The 26,805-nt window shown below is 39.1% G+C and overlaps 1 protein-coding gene across 9 annotated transcripts in view; it reads left to right on the top strand.

Moving 5' to 3' along the window:
• Positions 1-23,197, top strand: part of LOC147795405 (RING finger protein 17-like) — a 61,436-nt gene extending 38,239 nt beyond the window's left edge. For 3 of the 9 annotated variants that reach the window (XR_015423924.1, XR_015423923.1, XR_015423918.1), the window contains exons 34-36: positions 8,778-8,923; positions 12,516-12,746; positions 21,334-21,805. Coding sequence is in view for 2 of the 9 variants with exons in the window: in XM_087131966.1 (XP_086988092.1) it covers positions 8,778-8,923; positions 12,516-12,537 (168 nt within the window). In the remaining 7 variants the exon portion in view is untranslated. The other 6 variants (XR_015423922.1, XR_015423920.1, XR_015423921.1 and 3 more) reach the window with 6 other exon arrangements.
• The last annotated feature ends 3,608 nt before the right edge of the window (positions 23,198-26,805 follow it).

The following is a 26,805-nucleotide window of genomic DNA, read 5'->3' as shown; positions in this document are numbered from 1 at the left end:
TTTAAAGGTTTTGTTCAGCAAAATGTTTGGGGGCTACTGGCCACTTCTTTTTTTGTGTCTGGAATGTTCATCTGGGCACAGTCTCAGTGACAGTTAGACAAAAAGAAAAGAATTTCAGCTGTAAGGAGACTGTCAAATTCCAACCTTACACATCTGTAAAATATTAACCCATTACCTGAAGAAAAATCCCTGCTATGGTATAATTGTTAGCACCTGTATACAGGTTTGTGTAATTGTTGCAAATAAGTGAGGATTGATCTGAGGCACAACAGTACAATCTTTGTGTGTTTCATTCACACTTCCTTATATTTTCTTTTTTGGTTTATTTTACTTTAATGTCTATTAGTTTATGATCCATAATGTAAACCTGTATTAGTGTCCTTTGCATTTGAAATGTGCATCAGAATCTAAATCAGTGCCTTGAAAATCGTTAACCGTTTCACTGCTTGTAGATAAGAGTCATGGGGCATCATTTTGTTTCATATTAACTGCATGCATGTGGCCACATATTGTCATTTTCATGGGTTTGGCTCAGTATTAAATATATTAAGGGCATTACAGTGCCATCTTGACAAAAAAGGATTTCCTTAAAATATCAATTATAGGTCATTTTGTGCAGAACTTTTATGGGGGTGGGGCAGATTTCATAGTAGGGTTTTACTCATACAAAACCACTATGAGTATTATACAATAAATTATGAGTATAATGGTAAAGGACTGTTTGCCTAGTAACTCTGTAACTGTTTTTTTGTATGTTAAGATCTCACAACATTGAGTCCCCCCCCAAAAAATGAATATGACCATAGATTTTAGGACTTCTAAACCTTCTCTAATGCAAAAAATGAGGACGAATTCAATAGTATTTCTATCCAAGATTTCTCTCTTAGCTTTCTTTATGTTCACATTTGTCTTCTCTGGTGTCCAGGTAACTGACTTTGTTATTTTATCCAACCTTTTCCATTTGGGTTGTCTTGTGTCCAAGCCTCAAGGGTCACTGTCTTGTTTTCCCAATGCTCTTAGTAAACCTTTCCATCTCTCTGATATTTGTTCAACTAGTCTCCTCCTCCCGATATGATAAAAAATTACTATGAATTCTATGTCAAATATTGATGTAAGTCCCAAGAGGGCAAGATTGCTTTGCAGCTCTTCTGGAAACCCAATCCAACATTGGTTTTCATTTCATTATTTCCATCACAACCGGAGTCAGCCAGCGAAGGTAGCACATATCCTTCCTATGATCAACTCCAACAAGAAAGAACTGTTTCCTGCTTCTGTGAATTTTTTTATTTTTTAAAGTGACTAAAATAAATAAATTAAACACAGGGCACCTTTTGAAAGCAGTTTACATAATTAAGAAAAATTATTTGCATGTACACGTACGATAATATTTTCTAATAGGTCATTTGGGAGACATTTTGTGGTAAATTTTTCAGCATTAGGGAGACATTGGCTTTTAGGGAGACATTTCAGTGTCTCCCTATTTTCAAACTACCAGAAGGAGGCAGAATTTTGTTGTCCATATTTTGAGAGATGATAGTTTAGGGCCTAAAATGAAAACATACAAAACATACATTTGGTTCAGATCAGATTAGGGAATATTGAATTATGAGACAGTAAAGTTGGTAAAATTTTGTGCACGTTCTTGTGGGAATGTCTCCCCAATGACCCATAAGCGGTAATGATAAAAACTTTGGTCATTAGCTGTGCTGTTGTTCATGCATACAGGATCACTAACTATACACAAGAGTGTAGTTACCCATGCGTAGTGTATAATGTCATTATTATCTCCTTGTGGTTGTTTAAATATACTGCAGCACATGATGATTGTGCATGTCCAACATCGATGGAAAGTCAAATTCAACACTTAAAAGTGAGTGTGATTTATGCTTCATTTTACACACAGCTTACATGCTACATGTACATTTGTGTTCAGGGTTACTCAAGACTGACCTCTTGCCCTTCTGACACCAGGATCTCAGGGGTTGTTTTAAAACCCCCTGGACCCCCAAGACGCCCTGACCCAGGACCCCTTAATCCCCTGGACTGATAATTTCACTTGTGGCCATGTAATACTTGCCGCTGATTACGAATGGGATCATGTCCAAAAACGGGACTCTTCCCACAGTTCCTGGCGCATCCATTTCTGTGGGGAACATTACCTACCGTGGTCAGGTAATTTTTTTTTCTAGGAGGGTTGAAGGGATGGGTATTATACATGTATATGGGTGTCGTTAAGTACAAGCTGGATCACTTTCTAGGAAACTTATTCAGCAGAGAAAGTAAAGTTCGAAGGTAAATGTCGGGCTTTACTTTCCTATAATTAAAACATCCTCCAACCAACTAATGCCCCTCCAAAAAAAAGGTCAAAGCTGCATTCACGTAGACTCGAATTCCTGCCTTGCCACTTATAACTTAAGTCTAGCACTTTTCTAACCGAGCTACCATTCAACTTGGCCAAGAAAGCAATTTTGTTGTATTTTATTCTTAAAAATTCCTCCACCCCATTTATGATAATTGCCCCAACGTTCCTTTGAAAAAAAAAGGATGTGCAATGGTGCAGATACGCACATTATTTTTATAATAATTACCTGAAACTCGTGGCCACCATTGCTATTTGGGCCATTACCAGACTGGCCTGATGTGTAATCAGCACATTCATCAGTACCTTAACGATGCACGAGTCGCATGCATACTCGCGTAGCCGTGATGCAGGTGCATGCATCGGTTTTTAATAAGGATGATGTTTCTCCAACTGGCAAATGCTGCGTAACATGGTTCCTAGAGCTCTCTGTTTGATAAACCACACATTCCATGAGTGTAGGCACCTGTTAATCTGTGTTTTGAGGGATTTGAACATAAGTTGAAGGGGTCGTGGGTCCAGGGGTCAAGGGGGTTTTAGAATAATCTGGATCTCAGTTCCTTTGTGTAGCATCATTCTGTTCTCATTTGACTATCATGAGGAGACTCGACAGCAGGGGGGTTCTTACATCTATGAAACCTTTTCGTCCTCATTTACCGGTATCATTTTAAGTTCCCAGTACATTATCATCTGTCCCATCTTTGCCCTGGTTTAGAGGTGCCATATATGTTCACTTCTCACTAATTGGCACTTTGAAGATTGAGCAGTTTATTTTTATTAAGCACCACCATTATTTTGACTTCTGTTAGCACCTGTGTAAATGTGTATCACCTACTTAGGATTTGTCTTTAAAATATGAGTTTAGTGAGGCTAGCATCTTGTTGTCATATGATTTCCTATCAAATTTGCTGCAGTGTGAATCAGTCTTTCAAGAAATATGTATTAACCTTTATTATGATGGTGTTTATTTCCCCCATCACTTGCGACCATTGAAATTTTATATGCCTAATGAGCCATGGCGGAAACTATATGGACCGAAGAAACTTTAATGATTGTTCAGACCAGACCAGTGTTATTTACTCTTCCCCTGTGCCAACATTGTGCCATCATGCAAACAGAATGTACATGTAATTGGAAATATTATTTGGTGTTTACTCTGAGGGGATTTCATTTCTGGAAATTCTTGATTTAGTTAATGACATTTTTATGTTAGGGTGTTTTTCTCCTTAGACATGTGAGTATTAGCTGAATTTTGTCTGGATTTAGTTTGATCTTGGATAATATTCCAAAGCTGACTTCATTGGCTGTGTGTACACATACGTAATGATCTCCGAAATAGGATACTGTTCGCTTAAGAACTACATGTACTGGTATATACAAAGTTCGAGTCATAAAAATAGATGGATAATATGCACATCATTATGATCAACACATGAGTAGTTCCATCAGTTACATCTGCGTAATGCCTGATCTAACACACAATTTCAGCTCAAGTGACATTGTAAATATCAAACGTCAAGAGATGTCAGACCAACTCAGCTGCTCCATTAGGAAAGACAGATCATTGCATCACACCTTCATGGCAGTAGACATGCTTCATGTTCTTCAAGGTACCAGTATTTTCTAGACTCTCTCCAAATGCCATGCTTCAGTTGCGTATCGAATGTTCCATGGACCATTGATGATGTGCTACGATTAAATTAGTACAGACCACAGAATTCAGGAGCATCGCCATGGCAACAGAGGGCTGTGTGCATGTTCCTACCACTGCCATTTTTTTTCCCAGTTGCAATCTAAAATTAGTCAAATCACTATTTTGAAATACTTTGGATTTCCCCAGGAAGCCTTTTATGAAATTGATTCTTTTATGATTCATTTTCATGAACTTGAAAGTTTTGTAGTTCATGATACAACCAGAGATTTATTTATTCCAGAGAAACATGAGAGTTATAGTGTCATATCAAGGTCCATACACCCCCTCTTTTCTCCTGAAATTAGTACAGTTGTTCCCAGCCAGCATAGATGATGCACTCTCGCTAATTTTCAGATGACTGTTGAAATTGGAGACTAGAATCAGCCAAAGGCAGTTGTAATATCCAACAGAACTCCTCCTTCCCTTCCTGCTGGCAAAATACTAAGAACAACTCATTCATTCTGCTGATGATGAATGTGGACAGTCCTTACAATCCCACAAATCACCCGGGGCCTTGAAGGGTCATTAACCTTACAGCAGGTGAAGGTATTCATCAAAAACATCATCCCTTCTTCCATCTTTTCCTTCAGGACATTTGCCAGGAAGTGTCAAGATGCCTTGGATGATTTACTGTTCGTGTTTCCTTTTTGAAATTATACTTGCCATCTTGGATTTGAAAATATCTAACTGATCAGCAGATAATTTTTCACAAACGGGATGAAGCCTTTTCATGTACATGTACTTGTATGTTGCTTGGAGCAAGGTAAACAACAGTGACTGGGAGTTGATTGATCGGAAGATATTAATGTCGTTGATTTTTCAGATTAAATGCATTAGAGAGATTCTTTTGGCAAACTGTCATGTTTATGTTTCATTTCACCTTACAAATGAGATGGCTGCAAGTTACATTGGCCTCGGAGAGCTGAATGTCCTCAATGAAATGCATCTCTCTTATCTTTCTAGTTTATACCTGATAACTGCTACATTTTTACTTGGACAACTTTCTGAATAAAAAATGTAGTGGAATCATTCCACAAATTGATAACTCATGACATGTCAAGGTCAAGGAATAGGTCTGGTTCTTTATAACTGATTTTGTTACCTCTTTCACCCACTCCAACATGCTCTCACAGATGGTATCTGTGTCCGTGTGGGCATGGGCTGAACCTTTGTGAATAAAAGAGACCATTAGATTAAAAGATTGACAAGTTTTGGGAGGCAGTGGCATTAGTGCTTTGGCATTCAATCCCATTTGATCAGGGAAAGTCGTGTGGTACGTGGCCAACAGACTGTATCCTTTGATTATTTCATCTAACTCAAGAGATTTGTGCAATTGCCAAGTGTGTCCACCAATCACAAACTAAGATTGTAGCCATGATCAGAAACTTACATTATGGAGTACTTGCAGGTCACCAACAGACCTCACAAAAATTTCTCCCAGAAGTCTGGAAATTTGTACCTAATTCCCCCCCACCTTAAGCTACTTTGAGGGCATCAAGTGTTGAGCCGTACTTTGTTCCAAAGTACAAATTTTGAAAATAGAAAAACAATGAGACCATACATGCACAAAGGATCTGATACCGGCAAACATTATGCTCCATTTTATCGGGTGCTACAGAAAGTGGCTTGATAACACTATCTGCTATGGAGGGTCTCATATTTGGCATGTTGTCAAGATAGGAGATGACAATTGAGAACACCTGTCAGCTTTGGGTGTTTGCGAGAATGAGGTTGAGAATCTCTGAGGTCTTGTGCACCTTGTTTTCACACTGAGGCAAGTCTTTTGTGATTAAACATTTATGTCAGCTGTCAGTGCATCCAGGATGTTGTTGATTGTGGCACCTCTGTTAATGAAACACTTGTTTTATGAGCTGGTGGAGTTGATTATGACCAAAAGAATTTCCAAGATATTCAAGTATTGATGGCGTCTGTGTTACAAAGCAAACACCAATGAGAAATGTATGCATGCATTGATGCTACGGTGATTTACTGAAAGTTGAGGTTAATTCATGGCATCCAAAGGATAGGAGGTGGATACAAGCAATTTCTTAAAATGTAATCAACTTTTACTGCGTGCAGATCGTATCTTACAACTCCATAATTCTTCTGAGAGTAACGATGATGGTTTGTGAGGGGGTGTGAATTTGTCCTCCATGGTTTACTGAATTCTGACAGGGGACACATTTTCGATATGATAGTGTAACTGAGGTGAGTGCTGCATTAAACAAAACTGGATAGTCTGAATGCATGAATAACTGTTGGGTATGGCCGTGCTGGGCTGGGCGGGGTTACAGACTGGCTACCATTAGGAAGTTGTTTTTATGTCCTTCCCATTATGTTGAGATAGATGACTGTTTTAGATGATTTACCCTTTCAGTCCAAAGTCATGTTATGCTGTCTGAAGTAATTTGCCCCTGTCACCCACACCTCCATACATTGTACCTCTCAGGCTATATTGTTATGTGTTTTTATAGTTGTTGTTTGCAGTGCTATGGTCCATTGGGTTTTTATCCCTAAGAGATTAAATGGCACCATTACCCACAATTTACCCTTCTCAGATATTCAAAACACCATAGTCCATCTCAGCAAGCATTAATCATTTAATGGTCACCACAAATTACTAAAATAAGCATGGGGTCTGAAGGAGATGACCAGAGGGCAATCTTACTTAGAGGAGTCATCCAGATAAAGCTTGATGGGTAGCAACTTGTTATGTTATCACGAGGTCAGAGCCTGCATCCTACTCCCACTTGAATTGGATACAAGTAATGGATGAACAAATTGAACCTGATATGCAAGCTTCCCTTTTCCCCATTGAAAAAGTGTAATTCATCAAATTCAGTGCCCTTGCTGGAGCTGATATCAGCAAAACCCACCTTGGAGGATTTCAAATCCACCCAGCAAAGTAATTCATTGTCAACAGTGATTCCTTAGAACATGCATTCGAGTTCACTTTGATAAATGTATATTTCACCTTGAAGCCACTCTTCTTTATAATTTACAATATCATTAATCCTCTGAGAACATTAACCTTTTTGTTTGCTTTATTCATTCAAGATCATTGTAAGATGAAAGGTATTTCTCATATTATCAAGGGCAATGTGTTTATCAGAGGGAATCTAAAGTGGGAGGAGTTCTATAATGGTGATTCTGTCTGCCTAATTAGAGAGGTATTCGTTGAATTTAGCAGGTGAATTCAACAGGCATTATTGGGTTGGTGTCCAATAGTTCATTCTACTCTGTCAGTAATGCAGCTGTCTCCCTTGGGGATGCCCAGAAAGAATTTCCTCTAAGCCTTGAATTAAAAAATAGTTTCGTAAGTCAGAGGAGTTTGGGGCAGGGTGAAAAAGTTGTGACTATTGTAAGTGCTCTGCAGTTTTTTAAGATTGTCAGTGTTTTTATGATTTACTGGTATTTATTTAAACCTTAATGGAATCAATAATTTCCTGATGCTGTGTATGGGCTTCTTTTAACATATACCATTATCAAGTAGCTTGATTAAAATTCCCAAAACCCATTACCAGATTTTGAGGAAATTACCAGGGAATTTGGTTGGCTTTCCTGTGTTTACAGTATGGCACATTAATCACCTGTCAGTGGAGATGTTGAATGCCTTTATCCAGCCTGAATTGTGGCTGTGAACAGTTCAGTTTAATTGCTTTGGTTTAAATTTGGAGATAATTGATGGAGCCATGCACCTGTTATACACTGTATGTCATAGTAAAAATCAAAGAAAAAATATACATAGACCATGTATATTGCCATGGAAATGAGGAAAGAGACTTCCTGTTGGGGTGACTGCTTGTACAGATCCAAGAGATCAAATTTGGTTAAATACACATCCTTGTACATCATGAAGTTCTGATTGAAAATCTTTTCCTTCCTCCATGGTTACATGTACTGTGCTTCTGGTTCATTTCATTTGACTTTCATGGGGCAAGTTCAGTCAAGGACCACTAGTTAACTAGGTTGGTTCATGACGTACTTAGCGCATGTGCATGTGCAAGTTGAAGTGCGAACGACCCTAGTCCATTGTTGTCAGGTTATTAGGTCAAAGGGGAGAAAAGGTGGCAGCAGGAAGGGCAACATAGTAAAAATAAAAGTGAAAATTGTCATTTAGTAGTGACATACTTTTTTCCGGCTTTTTTTTTTATAACTGTTCCTCTCTGCACTGTGCTGTTAAAAACTGTTTATTGCAACCAACGATGCGACCAACCTTGATAGACTGGTCGGGAATAGTTGACTAGTCTAGTCCAACCACTGTTGACTAGTGTGCATTTGATCAGAGTTAGTCCGATTATGGTTAACTACGGTCCTTGATCAAACCTGCCCTTGATTGTAAAATGTGAAATAATAAATTGCCCGTCCTACTTACATGTACATGTAGGACACCGTTAGGAGTCATCTGTGGTGTGTTTAATGCCCTTATGGGTTGTTGTGCTCAAAGGGTTGTTGGAATTGTAGATTTCAAGAAACATATTTGTTGTATTCATGTTGACTGAATTTTGTCTTTTCATTAGACTTTATTGTTAATTCCAATGGCATTGTTCAATTTGCATCCTTAAATACATGTAGTTACAAGTAGAAAGAAACCCAGCCTGTACTTGTATGCTTGTTCATTATTTAAGCTTTTTTATCTAGAATGAGTAAGATGATCAAGTACACACGTGGAAGTCATTATCACAGAAGTTTAATAAATGACATCATCTACTCTTTTTCTTTCAGAATGAGAGGCCAGTTCCAGGCATTTTCTTGTATGAAGCAGATGAGGTAGCAAACCAATCTATGATGAGTTTGCGGCAGGTTGGATGTCCGATTCATCAAGCACTCATTGAAGCAGGACTTGCACAGCTGAACCAACCATTCCCAAGGTGATTCACAAGGAGAAAAGTCATGATTTATTCATCATGAATTCTAACTCCATTCCTTTACCTATGGATATTTCATGATGTCTCATTCTCTAGTGTATACATTTATTTCAAGTTCTTACCTGACTAAAGTCGTCATGTGCTTCAACCATTTGTACTTGACATATGAGTGGGTCATAAATTTTAAATAAGTCAAGAAAGTTCTTTGCTTTCTTGGTCTTCATGGCTCTTCTGTCTAGCTGCAAAACTTTTTGAGAATAAAACTGTAGTGTTTGGAATTTCATCAGACCCGCAGAGAAGGCATGTTTTGTGGAAAATATGTATTTTGGTTATAATCACTGCCAGATATTCATGTCAGAGTTGTTCTCAACCTACTGTAACAGTGTTCATGATTGCACTATTCTCATATCAATACAATCTATCTTTTGTTTTTCCATACAAGTCTACCAACCATCCCAACCAGTCAAATTCAACTAAATACATGTACATATATGCAGGTTCTTATCAGGGTCCTAAAAGACCCACCCACCTGTCACCTGGCAGTGTGTGATTCTGGATGGAAAAGGACAAATAAAACATGATGGGTAGAATTTTACCAAATGGATAGTAAACATGACAGGTGGATTTTGGGTAAAAATTTGAAATACCTGAAATACTAAACTAAAAGTGTTTAAATAAGATTACACCAAAATACCTGTAAATTTGGTAACGTGCACTGCGTGCACTTCAAACAGCTTCACTTTATGTATTCGTACTACACATAGACTGTAAATGATCACAACATTCAACTTACCAGGTGCTCATAACCACTTTTACACATGTACATGGTGCTGCACAGCACTGTACAGGCGTGTCATACTTAGTGTGGACCTCTGCACAAAAGAAGTCCACATAATCCAGGGTACAATGGCGTTGTGTGAACTTGCACACGTCCGTAAAATGTTTTCCCCTCTCTGAAAAAGAGTTTGAGAAAAAGGAGCATTTACCTTAACCTCAGGAGAACAAAGGACTATCCACATTTTGTATGTAAAACAAGTGTGTATGTGTGGATACCAGTGTATTACATAGATACGGAGACTTGTTGAACAGCCTACTGTATTGTTATTTGCTAATCTGGGAACCAGCCTACTATTCCCATTGCATTGCATGTATGCAACTGGCCATGGTACAGTATTCAGGGATTTCTAGGCTGGTTACTTTTAAATTGCGTAGATGAATTGTGAAATGCAAAGGCACATATTTACCCTCAGAAATCCAAGACCCAGCTGCAACAAGTTGGTGCTCGGATACCAATAATGATCAGGCTATATTGATATTCCAAACTTCCCAACCCTGCGGTCGATATGGCTTCATGGAAGCAGAAACTAATTGCTTATGATGAGTTCTATTTCCACTCACTCACTCACCGTTGTCACTATTAAAAGCTATTGTGAAAGATGACCTACTTGATATGATAAGCATAGGATACCATGTAAGATCCTGCCTTACCAAGAGAGCTTGATTGCACTTGGCATAAACTCTATCTTTATTAAAACTGAGTTGGGTCTGTTCTTATTTTGTTGGTGCCGTAAAGCCCAGCAGGTTGCTCGTTTCATTAAGTTGATGGAGCTGCTCTGGACACGCAAGATTTGTGAATGTCATTCGGTTTCCTGTTGGAAATCTAATTACCTTTTAGGGTAAGGAAAGGGGGCGGAGCAGAGCAGCTGAAAGGGAGATTTACCTTTGCCTACCTAGCCTCTAACTATTAATGGGGGGGAGGTTACCTCGGAATACAGGATGTAATTCAGAGTAACAGTCATTGCTATAAACGTCATTTTATATTTATATCATAATTTGTGCTTCAAACCTATTTTGGGACTTTTGCCTCAAAAGTAATATTTAGTCTTAATGTAAATTAGAAGGGTTTAATTTTATTTTTTGGTCTGGTTTGTAGTAGAGATACTTTAATTAAAATTTATTAAGTTTATATTTTCTTCTTTTGACATATTTATTTGATTTAAGTATTGTCTCTGCTTTGCTTCAATGCTGACCAGCTGTGTAGTCAGTACAGTAGATCCTGTAGCTGCGTTAGCTTCTTGTGATATTTATATCTTGATTTATTCCCTCTTCTTGCCAGAGGTACATGTATATTTCATCTACAGTAAATCCCAACATCCAATACAGGGATCAAGGAACACATTGTCACATCTGTGAGGGAAAGGAAAATACACATCTTAAAGTAATTTTTGTCCAAATGATGGTTGACATTTATGAATGACAAAGAGTACAAGTACCGACAGAGTACAAAAGAAGGGATGATGTGAGCCATGCTGTTAGTCTTTGGATGTTTGAAGCAAATTTCTTGTGGGGTTGGCGATGTGGTTTTGGTTTAAGGATCCAGAAACAAATTGAGCTAAAATGTGACAGAAAGGCTGGAAGGGGCTGTTTAGGGAGAGATGCTCATCTGACCAAAAAGCATTCGTGTCTTGTTTGGTTTGCCAGGGTTTGAGTTGAAGAGTGATAATTGGGGAGGGGGGTATTGAAGTAGAAAGGTAAGCAGTAGATGAATTTAAAGGCAAACAGCTTGCTGGGAACTTAATCTGACTGTTTGATTAAATTTTGAACTTTTTCCAGTGAGGTAGAGGGGGCAGCAGTTAGCAAGTTGCCCCCATAGACTAGGATTCTTAAAAGGAATTGTAAGTATTAGAATTTTAGAAACAGTATTTATACACATGATGGAGTGAGGATTTATTTCTCAGTGAAAAGTAATAGGAGAGTCACTTTTAAAAATATTTTTGTCCTCTGGACTCAAGACACCTGTGCTTTTTTCCTTGTGTGCAACATCATTCTTCAAGCATTGGGTTTTACACTATAACCAAGATTATTATTAATGTTTTCATTTGCACATAATTATGAAAATGTCAGAAGTTTTTGGCCAGGAAATACCGCAAAGATGAAAAATAGTAACAGCTGTTATTTCAAGGTAATGGTGGATCAGGAATCAATCACTTGTGGCTATTTTTAAAGTATATTTATTGTATAATGTAAGACACGAAAATGAAGGGCATTTTGGACTTCTTGGGCTATGATGTAAACTACATGTTATTATTGCCTTGGAAAAGCCTGCTTGGAATGAGGGGGTAGATTTAATCACCGGGGATCGTTAATCACACTTGAACATTTCCCTTAGAAGTCGCTCATTCTGCATTCTTTCCTCCCTAGATGGATGGATACATAAGACAATTATTAGAGTTCTTAACATCCATCATAAATGTGTGCACATGCTATTTGAACTTGGGAGAGTTCCTCGTTGGATTTTCGTTTTGTTTGGGGTTTTTTAACCACAGATTCTCACTAGTTGTGGCATTGCCTTTTTATGATAGTGTCTTTTTGGTGTGCCACATGTTACAGTCATTTACATGAGTGTTTGAAGATTCAAAATGTTTGATTGAGATGAAAAACATGGAGTGCACATCTTAAGTGAATTGTACAATGAAACTACAGTGCTTTGTATCAGGAAAGGGGTATTTCAGTTTTAATGATGAGTCTAATGAAAGTTTTTCTGCTGTATTTCCTTTTTTTACATTCTTTTTTCCTTTTTGTTTTTTTTTTACAGTGAGGCAGACATTCACGAGTAATGACACATTGACCATCTTGCCAAGTGGACACTGAAACTCAGTGACAGATGCTGTTGTCGTTAGTGTTTGCCTTGTACAATGACTCTGCAGACATGCAGCCTACAGATGTTAATAAATGATGTCCATTAATTCTACTGACTGATCTGCCAAATACTTCAAGGAGTTCAAACCAACGGAGAAATTGGTGCTTATGGATGCCTGATTCAAAGGTAACAACTCACTTGCCATAGGACTGATGCACAATCTTGAGAATTATCATCAGAGGCCATAAATGGTAAATGGTTGAAAACTCTTACATAGTGATTACACTTGACTTTAAACAATCAAACCTTGTCCACAATTTCACCACAGAATCATGCAACTTTTCCATCTTTTTCCTACATGAGATGGTGTAATCATTCAAATTTTTTTATGTTAAATCAGCAAGCAACAGTCTTACTCATTTGGTGTCTGCAGTCTTCAAAGCACTGTAGCTTATGCTACTGATGTCATCCAGCGAGGTGAAAACTTACCTCATAGGGAGTAAATGCTGGTGTGCATGATACCATTAAGGTTACGTATTGCGCCTAGTTTGATTTGCTTTATTGGTTTGTTAGCTTTCAGCATACATTGCAGAATCGTTCTTCTTTCTTGTTTCAACCCAGCTTTGAACATTTTTGTCAAAATATAAAGTAATCACAAGCACTGATAATGAGTCAGGAATCTATTGATTTTCTCCCATTTCAACCTGAGTAAAAATATAAAGAAACGCCGATTTGAAAGAATGGTTTAAAGTAAAAGACCACTGTGTCTGCTTTGTTAGCCGTGTTGATGTGGAGATTTAAGGAATCCAGAATCTCACATTTCCTCACCTGAATTCAGAGTCCTTCAATAATTTTTCTACTTCTCCGGTGCCTATAATATACTGTTTCGTAAAATGGGCCTGTTTTTATTTGTCAAGTCGAAGTTGAGACGTGGTATCAAACACAGCTGAATCTGCCTCTCAATATGGAATTTTGACTACAAAAAGCAAAAATTAAATCCAAAAGTATAACTGCTCAGAAAAAAGTAGCTGCGGATGGTTACTACAACTATAGTGGTAACATCCGACTGTTTCTTTTGATATTATGATATTTCTTCTGTGTTTAGTGGTCGTTTATTTATTTCCAGTAATTCGGTGTGAAAAAGCTGCAGTGTGCCAAAAAGATATTTGTAACCAGAAATATTGTCCAGCTAAAAGTTGACACAGTTTAAGTTGTTTAGTAAAGCTTGTTCAATGGGAGATACAACTTTTATAAAGGTTGTATTAAGCTAGTACGTTCAGTTTCTGGAGGTACGTGAACTATTACTGTTTTCCTTCAACCTTGCAAAGTAATTGTTGGAGATGTTTATTCAAAAATAAAAAAAAATTAATTCTTCTTTGCTTTTGAATTTCGGATCTGATGGTGTTAGCTGCTGAGATTTAAAAGAAACACTGTAATGTTGCAAACGATTTGCAACTTTCGAAATTTTAACGAGTAGTTCACACAAAACCGTTAGGAATTTTTTTCAATATAAATGTATCTTTCAACGTTACACCGTGGAACTATTTGGTACAGTAATGACAAAATTACACGTTTTTGTTTTGATAAGCTTTTTATTCATCGAACGGCGCATTATATTACTGAAATTTCTTGTCCATCAGAAAACGGGAAAGCAGTTTCTTGAAAAGTCTGAGTTCATTTGTTAAGATTTGCCATTCCGGCTGAAGCCTAAAACATTGATAGTTGTAAGTACTGTTCTATCCTGCAGCGCTGCGTTACACATTGATGTATCAAAGTTTTTGTTTCAATACATCGTATGTTTGAATACACAACTCGTGCACTTATTTGATTTGTATTTTCGGTCTTGTTTTGTTTCTCTGGTATTTTCTGTGGACTTCAACTAGCAAGCATTGGTGTTCCTGGTTTTTAGTTGCCCAAGAGATTCTAGTTTCATGTCCGTGGTAATTGGTTCTAATTTAACAGAATGTACCCTCTTTCAGTTTCAAAATTTGTGATGTTCTTCCCAATATTCGCGTTTCTTCGTGATAGATATGTACTTTCTGAGGACGGAATGATTAATATTTTACTGCTCATCTTGTCTACTTTAGTTTTCCCGTTCTTTTTTGTTTTGTTTTATTTTATTTTTGTTCTCTTTTTGTTTTGTTTTTGAATTGGATACATGTGAACTCGAGTGCTTTTCCAAGGCTTGCAACCATATCCTCTGTTAGTGTTCCGAGGTAAGACAAGCCTGTAGATTGTTCTGTCTATTGGCTTGGGAGTTCGATCAAGTAACGGTCTAAAATGTTACTTAGTAACAACATCTGCTGGCCGTAGCAAGTCTGGGTGTTTTATGTTAATCATTTTTTCCATCAAATATATTTCTAAGTTTTTTGGGGGGCAAAAGTCTGTTGCAAGTGCGTTGGATATCGATGCATGTTTCATATTAGTGTAGAATAAGATTTAGCCAGTTCTGGACAATGCCGGATTGGTGTGGATAGTGCCAGATTGGCTTGGGCTGTGCCGGTGTGGTCGGGACAGCACTGGTTTAGTTTTCGAATTTAGATGATGACTAGGCCTATACTTTGGTAGTTACCGGCCTAGAGGAGGGCCCGACAGTAAAGGTTTAGACAGTACCAATACTATTGATTTGGTCATGTTACGTAGTGTGTTCTGCTCAGAGGCCCTACTCATTTACAATCACCAAGGTTCCTGTTCAGCAAATGTCATCATCCTCGTAAACTTGTTGGACCGATTTCGCAGTTGATCATTAATTTTATAGTAATATCTTCTTAAACTGCATTGTGAAACTTAAACATAACTCTCAAACTTGTTTAAGAATTTGCAAGAGTTTCGCTCTTTAGTTCTCTCTCCCATGAGTGATGAAGGACCTAAATCATACATATTTCAAACACCTGCTCGGCAAGCAATCGATAAATTTGCATTACACCCCCCAACAATCTTAAGATTAACTTGCCTCCCCTGTCCTGTGGTAAGAGCAGCACCAAAACGGCATGACTGATCTTCAAAGGAAAACCCGTGCCTTCAAGAGAAACTAATTATAGATGAGAATTGAGTGAAGGCCTTGTGGTGAGGATGTGGAGGCAGTTTGGGCTAGCAAAGCAAGGACGATGCCATCCTAAAAACCAATTAATCCCACCGTGGCTTGACAGAATGAACGCTGGGACTTCTGACTGTCCGACCCCCCGGCAGTTCGGGGAGATTGTCCGCTCTGCCTTGAAGTGGTGAAGACAGCTTTTAAGTTCGTAGATTGTCTGGATTGACGTGGTGAGGTTTAATGGTACGTGTGAGACACCAGGGATAATGATCTAATCATGCAGTGTTGAGGTGTTTTAATGAGACATAATTTGTTGGGAGTAGATCTCGTTGATGTTCTTGCTTTATTGTGCAGTGGATTCTGCTCATGACGTCGCGTCCTCATAAAACCTTTAATATGTCATAATTAGCATCAGTGCAAAATAGCCTTGTCATTGAAGTTGGCGCTCTTTGTCGTTGGCATTAACACCATTTTCTCGTCCAGTGACCCACTTCTGCCACTAACCATCCAATACCAGCTCTCACAAAAAGTCAAATGTTTGACATGGAATTTGACAGAATTTCCCTGGACGGCCTTGGCCCAATACTCGATACATTAGGCCTATTCCCCTGTATCCATGTATTCAGGTTATTTAGTGGGGAAAAATATTATGATAATGCGAAGCTAGAGTGCTGCAGTGTTGGTTCGAGCTAAAAGAACCGAATTAACAGAAATGAGGAACATTACATAGTATGTCCATGAAGCGCTGATTTATGTTATCATGAGTGTTGTGCCATGGAATGTTACTAGTGTGGTTTCAGGCACTGTGAGTTTATTTAACACTGTTGCGGATCTGTAACGCCCACACTGACATTTATCAACATTATTTTCACGCTCTTGTAATTTCCGTTCGAGTTGGTCGACGCATGTCTGCACATTAAGTGAAATGTTCTCCAAATCAGACAGATATTGGGCATAAAGCTTGCCGACAAAATGTTCATATTAAAAAATGCACCATTAACTTTATTACTTATCCCACGAGGGCGAATGGAACACAGAATAAGGTATTACGTCTGTGTCCCATATACCACGAGGCCGACGATAAAGCATCGTATTGTTAGTGCGTTGCATACATTGTGGCGTGTTCGTGTTTCGTCGCACGTTTACGCGAGTCATGAATTACACTACATATTTACGTCTGTAAACGAAAATACTAGTGTTCCGCGCTACGCCGTCTATAATTTCTGGTGTGATTTTTTTTACCGACAATTTTGTTATTGTCGCCAACCAAAGGGGTGTCAATATGTCGCTGAATTTCGTTGATCTGAAAAATTCACCGAATACAAAGTGCAAAGGTTGAGAGACCAATGCCACTCTAAACTCCCCCGTGCAAACTCGATAACGGCACTACGAAATGAGCTCCACCTCCATGGACGAAATTAAATTGTATGAATCGATTTTCGTCTCTGTAGTACTCCTTAACGACGTTGCCAAAATGTACCAGCTCAGGAGTCAGAGATGTGCCCCCAAACATGCACTTCGTTCATCACTTCTTGCAGAGGTGATGAACTTCTGTTTCCAAGGCAAGCCAAAGGGCTATCTGTTCCCAAGGTAACGGAAAGGTGAAAGCGTTCCTGTAAAGTGTATTTAAGACCGGCAGTGTGACATAAGTTTGGCCTTAAAAATGGCCATACCAAAGGCAAAGAGGGTGGCTGTCTTGGTCAGATAAATGAGATAAGTTTTTACGGATTGATCTGACAAGTTTTCAGATGGGTGTTGGAGGTGGGAAAAGATTGCATCGATGCTCTGATACTGTATATAACCCCGTGAACCACTAGTTGGGTAAATTGTCATAAATACTGAATCACGGATATTTAATTCAGAATCACTTAATTACGTTTCTGTGTTAGTGGGTCACTGTCTGGAGTATTCGTTCTGTCGACTGAAGGAGGCAGAAAAATTCATTCCATGATACCTTCGTGGTTCCGCGACCTTCACAAATGATTTGACTTGATGTTTTGAATTGATATGATTTGAAATCATCCATTCAAAAGTGAAACAACTTTTGAAATGTTTGTGATTTCCACGCAATGTATTCTGGGAACGACTCAGCTGAATCGAATAATGTACATCGACGGTGGTCTTTTATCAGACGGACATTCGACTTATCCATTGACGGTAGTCTTTTATCGGACGGACATTCTACTTATCCATTGACGGTAGTCTTTTATCGGACGGACATTCTACTTATCCATTGACGGTAGTCTTTTATCGGACGGACATTCGACTTATCCGTTTTTCCAGCAGCGTATTCAGTTTTTGGTGTCGGGGGCAAATTCAAAAGCGATTGCGGCTTCGGACATACTCAACATGATGTTGGGGAGAACAAATCGAAAGTCTTACTCACGATCCTGACATCCTTGCTTGTATTTCATGATGTTGTTTTCTTAGAATTTTGGTGCTAATTTTGATAAATAAATACATTTTTTCCTATACTCACCTGTGTTATTACAAAAGGGAAAAGGTGGGAGGACAATCTGTCTGGGGGCTCCTGACACCCCTTCCCCGCTGGATACGCCGCTGCATTTTTCAGTGTCTGGGCAGTAACTCTTAAAGAGCTAGTATTTCACCGCTAGAACAACAAGATGACTTCTCGTTAATGCACGAAAAATACTCTGAGTACGTCTAACAGTAAACTTTGATTAGAATAAATTCCAATAAATGCAGAGAATTGACCTACGGAAATACACATTTGCTGCTTTTTAAGGATAGTAAATGAAAGTGCACCTAGTGGACGGATATGATGTTTAAAGGCGCCTTTCCATATGTACATGTTTTGGATGCATTCCTGCGCTTCACTCTCACGGAACAAAAAAATGACCCATTAACATTACACAAGTGTGCGATGCGTTCGGCCGTCAAAATCACCCCAGGAGCGATTCTGACTGATACGCGTACGCTTGGCGCAAGTGTTGACGCGTATATGGAAAGGCGGCTTAAGTCGCCCCGCCCTCCGAAAACTGAACTAAAAAAACATTTCCTGGGTCTTGCTGCCCGTAAGGTGCCCAAACATGGCCACGAATTATAGGTAAGGTGTTACTCTCTACTTTGAGAAGTATAACCCGGAATGTGGAAACTCGTGTCGTATGACTTTTCGCTCTGATTACCATCTTTTACTCCCTCCCCCACTTTAGAAAATAAATCGAGGTGTGCGCAAACACGCCTGTCTTTACGTGATCGAAGACAAGCGCAAAAAAGGGTGCTGCGTCAATTTAGCGGGAACATTTCTTTGATCTGCAGCGCGGAGGAAACCTGACATTTTACGTAGAATGGGAATTAGGCGTTTTTCTTGTCTTATCTGATGATACTATTAAAGTAGTACGTACATGTACTCTTGCAGGATATGGCTGAGTGTCTCAAGTCCAAATCTAGGCTAGAAGACACTTTGGAATCCAAGAATTAGCCGATATCGACAAGGAACCCGAAAGGGTGCAATATGTACACAGACGCCCATGAGCCATGGTGGCTGTACCGTCTCCATACCCTAAACGCCCACACGAAAAAGAGGCTGTACGCAAATTGAACTCATGTTGGACTGATGAACGTTTATAAGTCATTACAGACAAAAATGTCTTGCTTGCATAATATTATGTGGAAAACCACTATGGCCTAAAAATTCATTAGAGCACAACATAAACACATGTCAACGGCTCTTACTGTCACTGACTGCCAGAAAACCCTTTTAGATCGCTGTAGGATTTTGATAAAGGCACGCACATGTATTAAATCATAATGCCATCCAATTTTGAGCACCCAAGATTAATATAAAAATATACTTAACAGATTTTTTTTTTAGATCAAGGCTGGTACCTCACTATTTCAGCCCTAAAGATGATACCATATCTGTGAAATCTAAGATGAGTGTAGATTTCGGCGTACGGTTCTCTCATAAGACAGTAACCGTTTAATTGTGATTTGGAATGGAACGATTTACCAAGCAGAAGACCGAACATATGCAAACTGGGATTAATCAGATTGGACGAAACTAGAGGTTTTTGACAACCAGGGATGTCAATGCATAGCAAAAAGCTGTTCGTCTCCAAGGACCAATTACCAAAGAGCCATATTACTTCTTGTTTGCTAAATGCCAGTGATATGACAGGGAAATTTCATACACATGGTTTACTATCAGTTTACCATGGATCTGTGTGAGCCGACGCTGGCGGTGTCGCTAATCTTTACCTGATTTGTTCTTAACTTCTTGGGTCATTCTCGCTCTGTGTCTAGCACTAGCGGAAAATAACCTCACATGCTACCCGGTACTCTTGGCATGCTAATAAATGTAAATCCGTGTTTTTACAGGTTACATGCCAAATTCATGTCGGGAGTTTGATTTTATTTTAAGGAACCAGAGTTGAATCGACTTAAGTCTGAATAGTGTCAGCTTAATTTAATCTAGCTGTGATGGGTTATTTCCAAGCTCCCAGCCGAATCAGTGATGACCCTTGGAAAAATCAGAGTCCTATTTTCTGACTCCTACAAGTCGCCTCCTTTCATAAATTTAGTTTGCATTCGGCGCCGTCGCAGCAATAAATCAGATACCAAGTAATCAGGCTTCTTGCATAGCCAATCGCATGATTGTGTGTGTAAAAACGTTAGCTCACTGGTCATGTAGCCTATATGTCCGTGGGGGATATGGCACAACGTAAAACCTCGGTGCTCAAAGTTTATTGATGCAACAACAAAGCCTCAATGAGTTTGCAACGGTCAGTTAGAAACTCCAAAGAAAAATGTATCATCGAGACTTACGGAACCCTGAGCCGATTACTTTTGACATCTGCCACATGGGCGATGAAATTTGAATCCACCTTCATTGATTTTTCCCGCGAAAATGTCTGCCCTGCAGTTCATCTCGTTTGGCAGTACCGAACGGTACTGCCACTGTATGCAGTAGAGGTTCTCTTGATGAGATCAAGTCGATGTGTTCTGTAAAGTGAGAATGCCAATGCGCGTGATGCCAGAGAAATACTATGTTCACTGCATTTGGGTATCTGGCCATAGAATGTAGATTCACGTTAATACCAGATCAGTGTGATTCAAGATCATACTGCATAACAAGTGCTTTGACAATCGTAAAAGACCAAGATCGCCACTTTGAGTGCATGACTCTCTCCTTATGATGGAGTATTAGAGAGGAACACAATCGCGCTTCTAATGCGAAGCTCAACGGCTCATATCTACGTAGTGTCCTGTGTCTATCCGTGATTAATGTTGATCTTGGACGATGTTACCGGCGTCAATGGTGTCGAACCACATTCCCGGCATAGATGAGGTTCGCAATCGAATGATTGTTTTGGTAAAATTTCAGGTATTCCAAAACGACTTCAATCCTTCTCAGGACGCCGAATTTGTCCTTAAACTCTTGCCTGACGCCGCTCTCGGGAGTTTTAAGCAGGTGTGGGCGATCAACGGCATATGTTTATGAGGAGAATAAACACAGAGTGTGAAATGACATGTTGAAGTTTTAGGTATAAGAAGAGTCTGGGGTGGAAAGAGCCAACTCGTTTTTTCTAAAGGCAAGGTCTGTACCTTACTGAAAACGTTCATAAACTGTATCATTACAATTTGTAATTGCTGCACAACAACGTATTATAAAACTGTAAGAACGGTCTTATTATATACTCATTTCTATTCAAATTGCGTTTGCAGATTCGCCGGGGAATGGTTGCATTATTGCCCTTAAAATATTCGGTTATTCAGGTATTCACAGAGACATGGACATTCGTACACGAAATCGCATCTATTTCCTTGACCCGTGCTGAGAATCGAACAGTGGAACAACTTAATCGATACAGGTGTTGAATTTCCTCCACAAACTCGTCAGACGGTATGTTGATGAAATGCGAACTTCCTGAACAAAGATCGATAAAATTAGTGAAGTATTCAAACGGTGAACAAGCTCTAAAAATAAATGACTTTCATCATGGGCGATCTTTGGTGGAATCTGTTTAAGATAGAATGAAATATAGTGCAGAGGAAAACTCTTCTTGAAGCAAATATTTTAGTCATTTGATCTAAAGTTACAAATTATTCTCTTGTCGAGCTTTGTGACAAGTGTTGCAATTCTTGTGCATATACATGAGTATCAAGGCAAGTCACGTGACTTGCAAACAAGCACGTGACCACAGTAACGATTTCGGTAATTAATCTCATTCGAACGTATGCCTTCATTATTTTCAGTCAATTTCTTGGAGTTACTGGAGCAGAAAGCTCGTTGGAAAACGTGTCGGTTTCAATTCATAATGACAGGCATAGGAGAACGATGTATACCGGCAGTTGCAGTTATATACCAGCAATTCAAGGACAAGGTACCTGGAAGGTGTGACGGACCAGCCTCCGTGAAGATATGCACTGCTTGCCAGAGGCTATTCACCCGTGAGTTAATGCCATGGCAGACGAAGAGTGCCGCCGGAACGATCCAAATGGATAATGCATGGCACGCGGAGATCGATTCTGATGTTTTTCAACCAGTCCCATCGAGGATTCCTAATGAGGGGAAGATTGGTTACAGAGTCAGGTCATATCGATTAAAATGGCCTGATTTTTATTTTTAAAATCATCAGTCTCTATATTAAATTGCCGATCACACCGATTAGCCTCAAAAATCGTTGGAATAATCAAATGTAACATACAAAAGGCACATGGCATAATTTGAACGAGAAGGTTGAAACTGTACATTTGATATTTGCACGTTTATTATTCCAGGGTTCACCCTACTGGCCGCCACTTTCTGTCCCGTGTGAATAAGCCTTAACGCCAAGTCTTTCTCCTCTCAGCGCCATATGTCCTCATATCACTCAGAACTTTTCCATCAAGATTTTTACTGGCCACTGATCCGCACCGTCGCGGAGGAACTATCAACATAACACGGCAGTCTCTGACCGACTGAACCCGCGCTGCAATCTCCGTAAGGTAGCCACTCTGTATTTTATATTTACGATGTGAACAATTCATTTTATACTTTGGGGAAAGGGATTTCGGTAAACGGTCCACGTCCACAGTTGTTTGAGTTGACCCCATGCACCCCTGGAATTCTTTTTTCCCCAGTACACTGAGGACTACTTAATCTGACTGTGTGGTTTCAATCGATATCTAAGCTCACATGAAGCTTGGCTGCAAGCAGACCGTGTTATTCGACTGGGCTTGTGAATTTGTATCCCGTGCAGTACAACTTGGTGAATAAGCGTGTGTGAATGTGCATTTATTTAAATCTATTTTATAAGGAAATGTTACCGGCCGGTTTTTTAGCACTCAGAGATTACGTGGCCATTTTTTGTAATATGATTATCTGGTATAATACATTGAAAATCAATTGAGTTCATGGGAGAATGTTTAGACATGAGTTCTGTCTTTTGTTCATTGGTTGAGTTAAGATGCCTGTAATATTAAACCCTTTTACTATATGATGGTTTAGTTTCTCAATAACATTCACTTGAACCGCTGTTTTATCAGTTCGAGCAAGTTTCAAGTAAAAAAAAAAAACAAATCAGGTTAGAGCATTTAGAGCGCAGGCGAGAAATAAAAGAGATGACAAACATCTCCGAAAATTCTACAGCAGGAAACGGACAAGCAAAACAGCGAGAAGTAAAACTCGGCACAAAAAAAGAAAAAACGAATTGCAAAAATGCAGATACACAAAAAGCCTACATCGACGAAGCCATGCTGTCGCCACCACGACGTTTCTAAAAAGCCTGTTACCATAGCAATATATTATAACTAGGCTGTGTCTCTTCTGAGGCGGCATTCAATTTGGAGAGAGATTTGGTAGTAGCCTTTTATTTACACTCTATTCAGTTTCCTTTCGTTTTCCATGGAGGACAAGGGCATTTTTATACTGAAAACATGACTGGTCCGTTCCTCGTATTCAGCTTACGCTACATTTAACAACTAATATGGAAGCAATTTTCGAGACGGAAAATTTGGCAGGGAACCTTGGAAGTAATTAGAATGGGATCGGGGATATCAAGTTTGCTGATATTTTGAAACGAGAAAGATAAAAGTGGTATTGAGGTCGAAGAAGGGTGAGCACGTGTCATTTTTAGGCAGTACCTCTCCATTTATAAGTTTTTACTGAGTAGCAAAATGAAGGCATTTTGATGGGATTGCTAATAATAATTACTACATGAATGCCGCATGGTGTAAATTTATACTTCTGTTTATGTGAATAAATTATTTGGTCTTATAATCTAAGACAGCAACTAAATATCAGAGATTATTTTATGCCTTGGGAGGACGCGACCTTATCGTGTAGGTTATATCGTCATTTGGATGCAACTTGTGAAAAATGAATATGAACAATCTAGTTTTTTACCGAATAAAAAGTAAATTTTTCGCAGTTATTTGAAACCTTGTTCAATATTTTCGACTTTTTGTACTCATTCATGACGAAGTAGTCACAGTAAGCAACCTGCACAGCGCAATTCAAATTCTAGGTCTATCTTCTATTTTGCATTTCCCGTGCATGCAATTACCGGCTCTTAATTCAGCAAATAAGAGGAAACAACAAGTGGAGAGATTTCTAAAATTTCTCAAGGGGATGGCACGTGTTCCTTGCGAGAGATTTAAACACGTCCAAGTGCCGCGTGGCAGGTCCGATAGCATCCTGCATCCGTCGCGTCATCACGGCCTTGCACGTGACTGACATAGGTAATAGTTGGATCTCCCACTGAAGTGAAAGGTGGATCTGACATGATGCTCCATGGACCATTCGATCAGGAACTGTCGAACTCGAAGCTCAACGTTGCATCTTTAGCTTATTTCACATGGTCTCCAAAAAGCACGCGGATGTACTGTACGTGTCAACACAGTATTGACGTGCCTTTTAGGAATGACGCGTCGCGAGTTTATAAGTCTTCAATGACAGCAAACTACTTCAGAAACCCTCCTCATTCATCACCCCTTCATTCTACCCTCATCGAAACGTATTTACGCCCTTATTGGAAATTGTAGGTTCAAACTTGGCTGACCATCAAAAGAACTTTTATTTTTAAGTATAAATTGCGCCTTTACCTTAAACACTGAAGCACGAATTCCAAGGTGTTGGTGCATGGTGGATCCTCCTGTTCCATCTAAACTTAGTTCAAATAACCAGATTTTTATACAAGCATATGAATATAGTGAAGGAGTCGGTACAGCTGCACAACTACCCCATCTCAAAGCTACTGATCGTCAGTTCCAGTTGGACCTAGCGCCGCCAACGTCTACTCCAGCAAAGTGTTACATTGTAGCTTCTTGGTAGAAGATACAGATGCTCTGTTCCATAGTTTATAGATTCGAATCCAGGCCAAGGGGGCTTTCAGGTTTGGTAAGTTGTATTTAATAACGTCCGAATGATGATTACACTGAGAGTGTCCAGCCCCAATTGGAAAGTGATGGGGACCGGGCGGTAAGGCTCTGAACTTCTGTTCCTGCGACCCGGGTTCGATCCCAGCTGCTGCTTTTATTTTCGACCCTTCAGGTAAATCTTATAGATAAATATATGAAAAAGTGTTTCTCTATTGGGGACCCAAAGTGGCGCAGCGATAGAAGTGTCGCCTCCCGAACCGCAGGCCGCGGGTTCGAGTCCCGCCTAGGACAGAAACCCGTGACAGGTCGGTGTACCGTGGTGGTCGTCTAGGTTAACTAGATAAAATAAAATAAAATAAAATAGAATTTTACTCTTTTTTACCGGCGTAAATACAAATAAAAAAGGAGTAAAAGGCCCTCCTTTCCCATTGCGAGATTCGAACCCACGACATCACGCACGAGCGTCAGAGTGCCTATCCACTAGGCCAACACGCTCTTCCTACTTAGAAACCTGCAGAAGTAATATATAAATATTCGTATAAAATATTACGAAACGATCAGCAGAAAGTGTCACGTAGTAAAGTCAGCGCGCATGCGTCTTTTGATGGCTGGGCTCTATGGGTACAGTCAACTAATTCAAGCCCCATTGAAAACAGTGTAAAATCAGAACTGTTCAGGGCCATCCAACATGCATACCAAAATCCCTGAGATTTCAGAAACACAAATGAAACTATTGTCTAGTCCCTAATCTTTCAATTTCTTTTCAATTTTTTGTGGTTAACCAATTACATTTTTAATTACTCCCACAAAACAAAATCACCACCCGAAAAGTGATTTTTCCGAAGTCCGATTGCAGCCATTTTTCAAGTGGCAACCCTCAACTTTCTCGGGCACTTACGACCATTTTCAACCGTAGTTTTAGCCATTCTGCTCTCATATGAAAGCTCAAAGACCCAGGGAGTTCATCCTGGGCAGCGATTTACACAGTCTCACCATTTTGGGGGCCAAACAATCTCCTTTTTCAAAAGATACTTTGGGGGCACTTTTATTGATCATGAGCTGGCCAGAGTACGTATAAATAGAGTACGTAGTTGCTCTCTTGATGTAAAGATTCAGTTTTGTTGGTGATTAGACGGAAGTTAATTGTAGCCAAATTTTAAAAAAATGTAAGACTAACCCCTTGCAGTTTTTATTTTGAGGATATTTTTAAAAATACTATTTTTCAGTGCAAGGCATCCAGAGTATAAAAACCTGTTGCATGAAAATGCATTTCGGGGGTGACTAGGCGAAAGTTACAAATAAAATAAAAGTACAAGTCGAACCCCTTGAGATAATTTTTTAATGCTATATCTTCACTGCAACGCATCTGAAGAATAATGACATGTTAGAATCGGATTAAAATGCATTTGAGGTGCTTGAAAAAAAATTACTTTTTGACCGAATGTTAATTTGCAAAGTGCAAGGGTATAACCAGACTAGCAGGTTTTTAAATTTGTGGAATTAAAAAAAAAGTTATGTATTCAGTTTAACGCATGGATCCAAAGGATAAGAACATATTAGAATCAGACTCTCACTGCACTTGAAGGTGATTTACCTAAACTTAATTTTTTGCCAAATGTTAAAATGCAAGGCTAACCCCTTGCATTTTTGTAATCTTAAAGGGAAATATTTAAAATGCTAACTTCTCAGTTTGACGCATCAAATTATTAGAGCATAATTATTAGAATCAAAAAATGTGTTTAGGTGATTGGACAAAAGCCATTTTTGACCAAATCTTGATAAGCATACAAGGCATACAAGCCCGTTGCACTTTTCTGTTAGAAGCTCTAATAAAAATGGTATTTCTCCAATATAATGCATCCAAAGTATAAAAACGTATTAGACTCG

This window comes from Acanthaster planci, unplaced genomic scaffold (genome assembly GCF_054643075.1).
Source record: "Acanthaster planci isolate LZ-2023a unplaced genomic scaffold, COTS_SCS Contig36, whole genome shotgun sequence".
Classification (NCBI taxonomy): domain Eukaryota; kingdom Metazoa; phylum Echinodermata; class Asteroidea; order Valvatida; family Acanthasteridae; genus Acanthaster; species Acanthaster planci.
The sequence above is the reverse complement of the archived record's forward strand: the minus strand, read 5'-3'. Positions and strand labels throughout refer to the sequence as shown.